General features: G+C 41.9%; 1 protein-coding gene across 2 annotated transcripts in view; it reads left to right on the forward strand.

Moving 5' to 3' along the window:
* IGF2R (insulin like growth factor 2 receptor) overlaps positions 1-13,600 on the forward strand; it is a 139,973-nt gene that overhangs the window by 18,140 nt on the left and 108,233 nt on the right. For both annotated transcript variants that reach the window (XM_016956572.4, XM_016956573.4), the window contains exon 2: positions 4,095-4,234. In XM_016956572.4, coding sequence (XP_016812061.3) covers positions 4,095-4,234 — 140 coding nt within the window. The remainder of the gene's footprint in view (positions 1-4,094; positions 4,235-13,600) is intronic.

Consider the following 13,600-nt stretch of genomic DNA (forward strand, 5'->3'; position numbering starts at 1 on the left):
GAATGATTTTAGCTTAGGCCATTCTAGGGGCTTGGCCTTTAATCTGAAAAGAAATTTAGAATCCTTTAGTTTCAAACATGTGATTTCTTAAAACTTGTTGTCAGTTATTTATACGATTTTCAAGTTTATTATGAAATAGTCTTTAAAAAATATTTACTTTAGTGGAAACATATCTAGTGATAGTTTAACCAGGGTGCATACCAGAGTACATAATAGTTTTTGGAATATTCTTCATAAATTTTCAGAGAGATTATTTAAACCACATGACTGTTTCTGAGCTCCTGTTGATACTAGGGGCTAGGCATATTCGTTTTTTCTTTTTGAGACAGAGTCTCCCTGTGTTGCCCAGGCTGGAGTGCAGTGGCACAATCTCAGCTCACTGCAACCTCTACCTCCCAGGTTCAAGCGATACTCCTGCCTCAGCCTCCCTAGTAGCTGGGACTATAGGCGTGCACCACCACGCCCGGCTAATTTTTATATTTTTAGTAGAAATGGAGTTTCACCATATTGGTCAGGCTGATCTTGATCTCCTGACCTCGTGATCTGCATGCCTCAGCCTCCCAAAGTGCTGGGATTACAGGCATGAGGCACCGCGCCCTGCCATTAGTTTGTTTTAAAGGAGACATAATGTCCATTGAAACATCAGAATGTTTTAAGTACTGACAGCTTGCAGGTCTCTTTGGAGTGAAGTTTAGAAACCTGCTGTGACCATTCTTCATTTTAAAGCTGTGACTAAGAACTCTGAGATATTGGTGCCTTCGCCTCAAGTGCTGCTGATGGGTTTGAATGGCATTGAGGTTGCCAGGCCTGGAGGAGGGCTGCCTTGTGCTGAGTGGTTAAATCACCCCCCTGAAAAAAGTCAGTGTTCAAGTATTTTAATAGGCTCCTCCTTTCCTACTCCCATAACCACTTACATTTGATAAATCTTGACAAAACAAGTATGAAATGCAAGTAGAGAAAATAATATAATTGAATAGAGCAACACTTTTCTTTCTAGCAACCCTGATTTCCAGATTATCAGGACAATATCCCTCATTTTATTCTTTTTTAAATCTTGATTCTGCTCCCCAAGCAAACACACTCTTTACCTTATTTAGATATCCCCTTTGCAAGAATGGTGGATTTCTTTTAAGAAAAGCATAGCAGGCCGGGCGCGGTGGCTCACGCCTGTAATCGCAGCACTTTGGGAAGCTGAGGCAGGCGGATCACGAGATCAGGAGATTAAGACCATCCTGGCTAACATGGTGAAACCCTATCTCTACTAAAAATACAAAACATTAGCTGGGTGTGGTGGCGGGTGCCTGTAGTGCCAGCTACGGGAGGCTGAGGCAGGAGAATGGCATGAACCCGGGAGGTGGAGCTTGCAATGAGCGGAGATGGCGCCACTGCACTCCAGCCTGGGCGACAGAGTGAGACTCCATCTCAAAAAAAAAAAAAAAAAAAAAGAAAAGCATAGCATTTTAGGTACGTGTGGATCTCTTTAGCGTTGATTCCTACCAGTTAACTCATTTTAAATGACACCCTCATGCACCAATATCATATACTTAGGATTGTGAAATAGTTTAACTATGCCACTGCCGCTTCTTGAAGTTTGTCTCTGTTATCCTGGAGAAACTAGTCATGGCTCCTGAATAAGAGATTAGCATTTTTCCTGAGTAGTAGCCAAGTCTTTGTTTACTTGTTTATCTTGTATCCTGCAACCTGGAATATACACTCCGAGAGGGCAGGGCGTCTTTGTTTTGTTCATTGCTGTACTCTCCTGTGCCTCCCGCAGTAGGTACTTAAGAAATACCTGTGAAACACATGAATAAAGGTTAACGAAGGGCAAAGGAAACAAGCCTTTATTGATGATTTTTCTCTGTGCCCAGTAGTACTTGGGTTATTTTCTCGTGTCCTTGAGTCATCCTGACTCTAGGAGATACCTCTTAACATGTTCCTGCTGAAAAAGCTGAGTTGAGGAGTCACACCCCAAGGGTATCACCCTAAGATTGGGCACCTAAGTACCCCAGCCTGCTCTTCAGGTTTGTAGCTGCTTAGTGGCCATCAGACCTTCCAAGTCTCCATGCTTTTGAAGGCCTATGTGTGCGGTTTGGTTTCTTGGCAGGGGGGTTTGATGGGTTCCCAGACCTAGGAGTTCTTGGCGCCTTGTCTTCCAGTGACCCCACCAGGGCTGCTATTTCTCCTCCATTGCTGAAACTAGTTCAGGGTTGGGGAGGGGGGCACATGGGGGGGCCTGGTGGTTGGTTTTGTGCTGAGTCATTGCCTTGGTGCACTGTGGAAGGGAGCTCTGGGAGGTGGACAGCTCCTTCTGTGAGGGAGTGCTTCTGTCGTCAAGGGAGTACTGCATAGGGTGAATAACACAGTTACGTAGATAAATATGGTGGTCTTACCCCCAGGGCCTCCACAACTCCTGGATGGGCCCAGCCTAAGCAATTCTGATTTAACTTATTGCCCCTCCTTTTAGCAATACTGTTGAGTTAAATAACAGTTTTTGCATTGAAAATAAAAAAATTTTATTTTTGTAGAGATGGGATCTTGGTATGTTGCCCAGGCTGGCCTGAAACTGCTGGCTTCAAGTGATCCTCTGGCCTTCGCCTCCCAAAGTGCTGGGATACAGGCACGAGCCACTGGCCAGGTCTTTATTTTTTGCATTTTGCAAGGACATTTTAAGTCACTTTCTTCCTTTTCTGTTTTTACTCCTGCTGAGGAGATGATCCCCATTTTACAAAATGGACAAAACATTCTCCCCAGGGAAGGGAAGAGTAGACATTTGAGAATAATTGTTTTCACAGAACCGGGAAACCACCTATTTTGTCCCAAGTATACTGATTGATGCATTAGCAATAACTCACTATCTGCTTTGCCAGAGGTTTGAACAATGAGTGTTAATGCTTGGTGTAGTGAATTTTGTGTGATTTCGAATCTGATAGTTGACTCATTGCACAGCTCTGTCTTGCGAGTTCAGATCTGAACTGTAGCTCTAAGAGGTAAAAGCAGAAGTGGAGCTGCCTTTCATGCCATAGCTAGTTTTTTAATAAAATAGAGTTAAAAAATCCTTTGGCTTTTCAGCATTTTGGTGTGATTGGAAAGGCTATTACTATCTTATATTCAGCATGAGTCTTGAGCAATTACTGATTAATATGGTTTGGCTGTGTCTCCACCCAAATCTCAGCTTGTAGTTCCCATAATCCCCATGTGTCGTGGGAGGGACCTGGTGGGAGGCAATTGAATCATGGGGGCGGTTACCCTTATGCTGTTCTCGTGGTCATGAGTGAGTTCTCACGAGATCTGATGGTTTTATAAGGGGCTTTTTCCCCTTTTGTTCCGCACTTCTCCTTGCTGAAAAAGAATGTGTTTGCTTCCCCTTCTGTCACGATTGTAAGTTTCTTGAGGCCTCCCTAGCCATGCTTAACTATGAGTCAATTAAACCTCTTTCCTTTATAAATTACCCAGTCTTGAGTATGTCTTTATTAGCAGTATGAGAACAGACTAATACACTGATCTGAGTTTATATTCTTAAATTAATGGTAAGATATTTCTTTTTTTTTTTTTCCTTTGGAGACAGAGTCTTGCACTGTTGACCGAGCTGGAGTGCAGCGGCACAATCTTGGCTCACTGCAACCTCCGTCTCCCAGGTTGAAGCAGTTCTCCTGCCTCACCCTCCTAGGTAGCTGTGATTATAGGTGTGTGCCACCACGCCCAGCTAATTTTTGTATTTTTAGTAGAGATGGGGTTTCATTATGTTGGCCAGGCTGGTCTTGAACGCCTGACCTCGTGATCCACCCACCTTGGCCTCCCAAAGTGCTGGGATTACAGACGTGAGCCACCATGCCCAGCCAGATATTTCTATTTTGATGATCTTTGAGTCCTGAGGTAGCTTCAGAATGGATTGAACCACAGACAGATGGTGTTAGTAATTTCTGCCCTGGCTTCTTTGCAACTTAACATACTTGACTTTTTAGTGTTTTTGGCTAAGGAAAGTGTATTTTCTAGTTTGTGGCAGTTTTAAGCAAATGTGGCTTGAATAAAACTAGAGAGAAGTTTAATTTTTGATAAATCAGTGACAGTGACAAGTTGTTTTTCTTCCTTTCCAGTTATACATGGGAAGCTGTTGATACCAAAAATAATGTACTTTATAAAATCAACATCTGTGGAAGTGTGGATATTGTCCAGTGCGGGCCATCAAGTGCTGTTTGTATGCATGACTTGAAGACACGCACTTATCATTCAGTGGGTAAGTAGAACTACCTGAAATTACTGGATTGGCAATATGATTCCCCAATTTTGCAAAAATGACTGTGTATAGCTATACGTATATAGCGATACAAAAATTTTGAATGTTTAGAAATCATAAGTGTTTATAATACATAATACACATTTGTTAGTAGTTAAAAATGATAACAGTTTGAATGTCTAGTATGAGCTAAAACTAGGTTGGTTCTGTCTAGTGGATACTATACAGACAGCTGTTATGAAGAATTATGTAGATGTGTGTTTGATATTGAAAGCTGTCTCCTAGATGGCTCTCCCTTCTCACCCACATTTTTCTTAAACCCTGTTTTTACATTCTCCCCCAGCCCACATTTCCTTTTAGTGCTCCCCCGACTCCCACTCCTTTGTTACCTTCCAGTTTTGGCTGTAGTTCCCAGACAGTGTTTCTGCTGTCAAAGATGGTCACTGGAGTTAGGCTTACATTAAAGGTTAAATAAATAGTCCTGAGGATTGGCAGTCTCAGAGAAAGAGGTGCAGCCCCTTCTTTCCTAGGGTTCATTTCATTCCCCAAATGTATGCCTTTTGGGTCAGGATCGCTATCCTTCTGTGAAGAATATGAATCCAAGTGGATTAATATATCAGCACCAGGTTACATAGAGTGGAGTCAGGGCAGATGCCTGAAGGAAGGGAGGCAGGGCAGACAGAAAAGCAGAATGCATTGCCCTTGGATTTGGCAACATGGATGTCCGTGGTGACCTTTCACTAAGGCAGTTAGAATAATGAGGTTTGACCACAATGGATGCTCGTGACATAGAGATGGTATATGACTAGGGACTGTCTGATAACTAGAAGAGGATGCTAGGTGGGCTTTTGGATTTGGGAGAGAAGCTTACTGTGGTAGCTCTGTCATTTTCTTTTGTGTTTTAAACATTTTAATATTTTTATAGATTTGGCAGTTCAAGTGCAGTTTGTTACATGGATATATTGCATAGTTGTAAATCTGGGTTTTTAATACCCATCACCCGAATAGTGTACATTATACCCAGTAGATAATTTCTAATTCCTCACCCCCCAACCTTTCTGAGTCTCCAGTGTCTGTTATTCCACTGTCCGTGTCCATGTGTACGTATTATTTAGTTTCTACTTATAAGTGAGAACATGTGGTATTTGGTGTTCTCTTTCTGAGTTATTTTACTTAGGATAATGGGCTATTGTTCAATTCATGTTGCTGCAAAACATGTGATTTCATTCTTTTTTATGGCCAACATGTGGAATTTGTCCATAGAAAAGAATGAAATCACACACACACACACACACACACACACACACAAACACACACCACATTTTTTGTTATCCAGTCATCCATTGATGGACACTTAGGTTTATTCCATATCTTTGCAATTATGGATAGTGCTGTGATAAACATATGAGTGCAGGTATCTTTCTGATGATTTTTTTCCTTCAAGTATATATTCAGTAGTGGGATTGCTGGATGGAATGGTAGTTCTATTTTTAGTTCCTTGATAGATCTCTATACTGTTTTCCATAGAGGATATCCTAATTTACATTCCCACCAATGTATGTAAGCATCCCGTTTTTCTACGTTCTTGCCAACATCTTTTGCTTTTTGACTTTTTAATAATTGCCATTCCAGTGGGTATAAGATGGTGTCTCATGGTTTTAATTTGCCTTTCTCTGATGATTAGGGTTGTGGAACATTTTTACATATGCTTGTTGGCCATTTGTATGTCTTTAGAGAAATGTCTGTTCATGTCCTTTGCCCTCTTTTTAAAGGGGTTCTTTTTTTCTTTTTGAATTGTTTGAGTTCCTTGTAGATTCTGGATGTTAGTCCTTTGTCAGATGCACAGTTTGCAAATATTTTCACCCATTCTGTAGGTTTTCTGTTTACTCTGCTGTGCAGAAGCTTTTTAGTTTAATTAAATCTTACTTGGCTATTTTTGTTTTGTTGCATTTGCTTTTGAGGTTTTAGTTATGAAATATTTGTCTAGGCCAATGTCCAGGAGAGTGTTTCCTGGGTTTTGTTCTAGAATATTCATAGTTTCAGATCTTACATTTAAGTCTCCAACTTTTGTATATGGTGAGAGATAGGGTTCTAGTTTCATTCTTCTGCATGTGGCTGTCCAGTTTTCCCAGCACTGTTTATTGAATAGGGTGTCCCTTCCCCAGTGTTATGTTTTTGTCAACTGTGTCAAAGATCAGTTGGTTTTAAGTATGTGGCCCTGACTCTGGGTTCTCTATTCTGTTCCGTTGATCTGTGTGCCTATTTTTATATCAGTACCATGCTGTTTGATTACTATAGCCTTCAGGTATAATTTGAAGTCAGGTAACATGATGCCTCCAGCTTTGTTCTTTTTGTTTAGGATTGCTTTTGCTATTCAGGCTTTGGCTACTCATATGGTTCCATATGAATTTTAGGGTTGTTTTTCTAATTCTGTGAAAAATGACATTGGTACTTTGATAAGAATTGCACTGAATCTGCAGATTGCTTTGGGCATTATGGTCATGTTAACAATACTAATTCTTCTAGGCCATGATTTTTGCATCTGTGTTCATTAGGGATATTGGCCTATAGTTTTCCTTTTTTGTTGTGTTCTTGCCTTGCTTTGGTGTTAGGGTGTTACTGGCTTCATAGAACAAGTTAAGGAGGATTCCCTCCAACTTGATTTTTTTTTTTTTTTTTTTTCAGGGAGTAGTCTCAGTGGGATTGGTACCAGTTCTTTGTACCTTTGGTAGAATTTGGCTCTCAATCTGTCTGGTCCTTTGCTTTTTCTTGGGAGATTTTTAAAGTACTGATTCAATCTCACTACTTTTTACTGGTCTTTTTGGGATTTCTGTTTCTTCCGATTCAATCTTGGGAGGTTGTATGTTTCCAGGAATGTATCCATTTCCTCTAGGTTTTCTAGTTTTTGAGTGTAGAGATGTTGATAGTAGCCTCTGATGATCTTTTGTCTTTCCATAGTATCAATGTCTACTTTTTCATTTCTGATTGTGCTTATTTGAATTGTGTCTCTTCTTTTTGTGGTTAATTTGAGTAGTGGTCCATTGATTTTGTTCATCTTTTCAAAGAACCAACTTTGTTTTGTTGATCCTTTGCATTTTTTTTGGGGGGGGGGTCTCAATTTCGTTTAGTTCTGCTCTGATTTTTGTTATTTCTTCTGTTAGGTTTCAATTTGGTTTGTTCTTTTTTTTTCTAGTGCCATGAGGGTTACATTAGGTCATTAATTTGTGATCTTTATTTTTGATGTAGGCATTTAGTGCTATAAACTTCCCTCTTACTGCTGCTTTGCTGTATCCCAGAGGTTTTGGTCCATTGTGTCTCTATTTATATTCATTTCAAAAAATTTTTACATTTCATCCTAACTTTGTCATTGACCCAAAGGTTATTCAGGAGCAGGTTGTTTAATGTTCATGTATTTGTGTAGTTTTGAGAGTTCTCCTCTTGGAATTGATTTCTAGTTTTATTCCGCTGTGATCTGGAAAGATAGTTGATATGATTTCAGTTTTTAAAAATGTACTGAGACTGTTCTGTGGCCTAACATATGGTCTACCCTGGAGACTGTTCCATGTGCTAAGAGGAATGTATGTCCTGTGGTTGTTGGGTAGAATGATCTTTAAATGTCTTTTAGGTCCATTTAATCCTGAGTCCAATTTAAGTTCAGTGTTTTATTGTTGATTTTCTGCGTCGATGATCTTTCTAGTGCTTGTAGTGAGGTGTTGAAGTCTCTCATTATTATTACATTGCTGTCTATCTCCTCTTAGGTCTAGTGGTAATTATTTTATGAATCTGAGTGCTTTGGTGTGGGGTGCATTTGTATTTAGGATGGTTATATCTTGTTGAATTGATCCCGTTATCATTATTTAATGGTCTTTTTTTTTTCTTTTTTAACTATTATTGACTTAAAAGTCTCTTTTATCTAAGTGTTGCTTCTCCCGCTCACTTTTGGTTTCTATTTGCATGGAATATCTTTTCCTACCTATTTACCTTGAGTCTTTGTTTTTACCAGTTAGGTGGTTTTCTGTAAGCAACATATGGTTGGATCATTTTTTTTTTAAAATCTAGTTCACCAATCTATATCTTTTATGTAAAGGATTTAATTCATTTATGTTCAGAGTTAATATTGATATGTGAGGTTTTGTTCCTGTCATAGTGTTAATTGTTAACTAGTTGCTTTTTAGTGTCAATTGTATAATTATTTTATAAGATGTGAGTTTTATACCTTTTGTCTGACTGGGTTAATTCAAACCTGTCTTTAAGCTATTAGATTCTCTTTTCTGCTGGTCTAGTCTGCTGTTCAAGCTTTCAACTGTATTTTGTAATTCCTACAATGAATTTTTCATTTCTGGAATTTCTGTCTGGTTTTCTAAAAAATAGCTTTCTCTAGTAAAATTTTAATTTAGATCCTATATTTTTCCGATTTCTTTGTGTTGGTTTTTTGACTTTCTCTTGGATCTTATTGCGCTTCTTTAAAATCAATATTTTGAATTCCTTATCTGGTATTTCAAGGATTTCATTTTCTTTAGGGTCCACTGCTGGAGAGTTAGTGTGAGTCTTTGGGGATGTTGCAGCGCTCTTTTTTTTTTTTTTTTAATACTTCTAGAGTTGTTACTCTGTTTCATTCTCATCTGGATAAACTATCTCTTCTTATTTTTGAATTTACTTTGGCAGGATTTTTTTTTTTCCCTTGAGAATGTGAATATAACGTATGTTGTATATAGTTGTTTGACTTCAGTTCTGGGTACTTTCAGTGACAGAGACTCTGAGTTTCTTGGTTATAGTTGGCCTTTTTGTGGTAGCTTTCTCAAATGCTAGTGATAGTAATGATGTGCTGGGTGTGTGAGCAGGATCCTCACCGTCTCCCGTGGGGCCTGGAAGGCAGAGTTCTCAGGAAGTTATTTTGTTCTCCCTTGCTTTGCACTTTGGCAGCAGAATTTATATTGGGTTATGCAGGCCAGCAGGTGGTATTTATGGGTAAAAACCAGCTGCAGTGGAATCCGATGGATGGGTCTATGAGTCTCTGTGCTTGACCTTTGTTTAATGGGGGAAGCTCTGTTGCTTCAGGCAGTGGAGTGGTCTGTGGAATGCACAGTGGCCTGAGCTCCCTGCTCAGCCCCTGAGTGGGGGACAAAGCTGGACAGAACTGAACTGCCAGTTCTTCTCTTGGATACTCCAGTGGCTCAAGCACCAGCCCTAACAGGGGTAGCAGGGGTAGCTGTGTAGAAGGTGCCAAGGTGTCTGCGGGGAGGTGTGGGGGTTGCTCCAGCTCCATGGCCTGGGCAGGTGGGAGCACAATCTGCCTCCCTGTCACACCCCATCCTGGCGCTGGGAATATTCAGAACATGAGAATATCGCTGTCTGTCTCAGGCTGCAGTGTAGTGAGTGCCACAAGAGACACCTGTCCATGGCTTACCACCAATGTGTCTTCTGTAGTGAGCCTCCTCCCTCAACCCAAAGCACACAGATTTGTAGCTCTCCTGCTCTTTGCCGCAGGAATGCTGTGGGTCCGTGTAGAGAGGGTGAGGCCCCACCTTTCGTGCAAGTCCTGGCCCAGTGGAAGTCGTGCAAGTCCACTGCCAGTGGAAATGCAGCTTCCCCTAACAGCCACAGAATGGCCACTGTCCTGTGTGCCTGTGCCAACCTGTGGGAGCAGCCATGACTGTGCCCACAGCAGCGGGTAGAGGGTGGGGGAGGAGAAGTCCTACTCCCCACATCCGTGCCCAAGCACTGAGACCACCTGGCTCCTGGGCTGGAAGCATACTCCTCCCTTGCAGGGCTGAGTACAGCACCCCTGTCTCCACTGCATGTGGCACAGGCCACAAGCCATGCTCCTGGGCACAGGAAAGTGCATGCTCCTTTGTCCCAAGGAGTGCCCCCTTGGCATGCTGTACTCTTTCTTCCCTTAGGAGCAGCACTCCCTGAGGGTAGATCTCTGGGAACCCTGCAGCTCCCCTGGGTCCAGCCAGCCCTGTGTGGCTGCTGCAGTCTCAGCAGGTGCCAAGAAAGGTCTGCAGGGCCTCTGGTGATACGGAGACATCAGTGCTGAGCTTCCCCGGGCAGTCCTCCCACTGCTGCCACCACTGCCACCCAGGTCCAGTGGAGGGTGAGCAACCTGGCACAAGTGGTAGTCTGATGTAATGCCCTCAGGAAGTCCCCAAATTGCTGCCCGCACCAGTGTTTGGGTTTGTGAGGGCAGAAAAGCTCTCCCACAGTTCGGGTACCAGCAGTCGGCCACAGAGGTGAGGGGCAGCAGCAGCATTCCCGCCACCCCTTTCAAAGGAATACCAAGTCCCTCAGGGCTCCTAGCCGCTCTCTGCCCCTCTCGTTTCCTGCTTTTTATTTTTTGCCCTCGTTTCATCCCAGGGGTTCCCCACCAGGCTCCAGTGCTCTCCACTTGATACTCCATTCTGGCGACGGTTGCTCACCTGTAACTCGGGTTCTTCTGAGAACCGGCCTCTGGCAACTCTGTTCAGCTGTCTTGAAACAAAAGAAACCCCCACTTGTCATTTTGCATGGAAATTGCTAAACACAGTTAAAAGAGCTTTGTAGAAAGCAGTGTTTAGAGTACGAAGATAAGGGAGTGCGAGGTCTGCTGATTGAGGCCCAGCTCCTGTTTGATTTCCCTCTCTCTCTACAAAGAGACCATCCAGACTGAAAAACCTGGTGAGAGGGATTTGAGGCCTGGGATTGAGATCTGAGAAAGCACTAGATTGTTGTGAATTCTTGGGTCTGACATTATCCTTGGTGATATACTTAGGAAACTTACAGGTGAGATGGCCAGTTTACTCATTGTGCTCTTTTGAGAACTCACAGAGAAAGGCCACAAGTAAGTCTGTTGGCCAGTGTTATGTAGGTGTTCAGAAAGAAGGAAAAGTAGCTTTCTTCTTGATTTTATTATAATACTTCAATATTTTTGGCTAATGAAAGTATGTCTTGAGTTTATGGTAGTATAGTATGGTATGGTATAGTGTAATACCACATAGACTGATGCCAGATGGAGGCAACTTACTTGAAGGATAATTTGTGAGCTTGGCCTCACTGGACAAAGTTTGAGTTTGACCAAGTTCTGTGGGCCTTGAAAGCCAGGGAGGAGAAGAGTTGTTATTTTTTTGTAGGGAGTGGATCCATTACAGATCTTTTGTGATGGTAACGGGGAGGTGATGTGATGGAAGGTGTTTTTAGGAAGCTGGCCCCGTGGAATAGGAAAGGATGCCTACAGGGGAGATACCAAAGATAACTAGATGACTAAAAAGTAACTTACAGGTTAAGATGATGATGATACTATTATAAACCAGCAGTTTCCAATCTCATTTTTTCCCCCAGATATGTGTGACAGATCCCTTTCCCAGAGCTTGAAACTTCCAGAGGGAGTCATCATATATACTTTCAGGACTCTCAGTAACGGCTCCCTTTCTTCAACTGGAGAGAGCAGTTTGTATGAGTCAATGAGAGTGACATTCACAGTAGCATAGGGATAATCCCAAATCAAATCTAATTTGCATATACAATAAAAATACCTAAATTTTGTTGCACATTCATGTGCTAGGCCTAATGTTTTAAAGTAAAATATCTCATTTAATTCATTCAACAACCCTTTAAAGTAGGTGATTTCATTTCCCTTATGTTATAAATGAAGAAATGGAAGTGCAAAATGGATCTGTGTTCTACAGTGGGCAGGTCTGTGCAAATCTGCCCCCGAAGTCCAAGGAAGTTGAGAGGCTGAAGAAGGAGGCTGACACCCAGTTTCTCAGAAAGAAACATTTAATAGGGACTTATGAATAGAAGCCACATCTCAAGAAGTCACGAGATGAGATGGATCCCTCTGCCACCACCCACTCCAGACCCAGGGATCATACACCATAGGGAAGGGGTGGTTCAGAAGGAATGTGTAGGACAATTGAAGTAGGTTTTTTGACCTAAGGGGAGGATTCGTGATAAGTACCTGCTCTTACACAAGGAACAGTAGATAAACTGGAAATCTTGGAGGCCTTCCTGGAACTGGGGTTAATCGGAAGTCAGCAGGGCTGTTTGGCCTCCAGAATGGCGTTACTTTAGCCTCCACAATGAGCACCTTGCTGGAGGTGGTGTGGTTATGGATTTGAATGTGGACAGCCGGCTCCAGAGCCTGTGTACTCACTCAGGGCTGTGTTTTTGTGTGAGTCATGGGGTCACATCAGACAGATTGGAGCTGAAATGGAGACCAGGATGGGAGATCTGAATGTGTGGCTCTGAGAGGACATCTGAGAACGAACTTCTTTTGATCTTGTTAGAAAGGAAAAAATGTGAACCTTCAAAACGACCACAAGAACTGGAGCTGCCCGCAGATCAGAGGAACAGAAGAGCTAGCATAGAAATAGATCCAAATATATATGGGAACTTAAGATAACTTACAACCAAAAAATTGGGTGTAAGTAGCTATTGTCTCTTACGAAACAAAGTTCAATCCCTCCTTTAGATCACATACTGAAATTACAGCTCAGTTAAGATTTGAAAGTAAAAAGACAATAGAACATTGGAAAAAAAATTAGTAACATATAGATATAATCTAGAAGAGCCTTCCTTAAGGAATCCTGGAAGCCATACAGGAGAAGAGGAACATTACTTATTACATACCTTTTAATGACTAAAAGGTGTTCTAAAGACAAAAGACATATGCTAGACTGGGAAAAACATTTCCAGCATGTTTGCCAATATACTATTAGGATGAGAGCTTTTCTTAAAAATTGGTAAGAAAGACAGACACCCAGGAGAAAAATGGCAAAGTCAAAGAACAGGTAATTCACAAAAGAAGAAATCCAGATGCTCAATACAACTTCACTAATAAGCCAGGTGGATTAGTCCTTTCTCACATTGCTATAAAGAACTACCTGATACTTGGTCATTTATGAAGGAGAGAGGTTGGATTCACAGTTCTGAAGGCTGTATAGGAAGCATGGCTGGGGAGGCCTCAGGAAACTTAAAATCATGGCAGCAGGTGAAGGGGAAGCAGGCAGCTTCTTCACATGGTGACAGGAGAGGAGTGGGGAGGTGCTACACACTTTCAAACAAGCAGATCTAGTGAGAACTCTTATCTCGAGACAGCACTTGGGGATGGTGCTAAACCATTAGAAACCAGCCCCGTGATCCAGTTACCTCCCACCAGGCCCCACCTCCAACACTCGGGATCACAATTCATCATGAGATTTGGGTGGTGAGACAGAGCTAAGCCGCATCACCAGGTATAAATGCAAATCAGAGCAATTATGAGATCTCATTTTTCTTTGAGAAGTTGGCAGAAATTTAAATGGTTGAATCATAGAGTGCTGGCAAGGAGCCTGGAAATGGGCACATTTATTTATACGTTGCTGTAGGAAGATGGTTGTCTCTAAATCC

This window comes from Pan troglodytes, chromosome 5 (assembly GCF_028858775.2).
Source record: "Pan troglodytes isolate AG18354 chromosome 5, NHGRI_mPanTro3-v2.0_pri, whole genome shotgun sequence".
Classification (NCBI taxonomy): Eukaryota; Metazoa; Chordata; class Mammalia; order Primates; family Hominidae; genus Pan; species Pan troglodytes.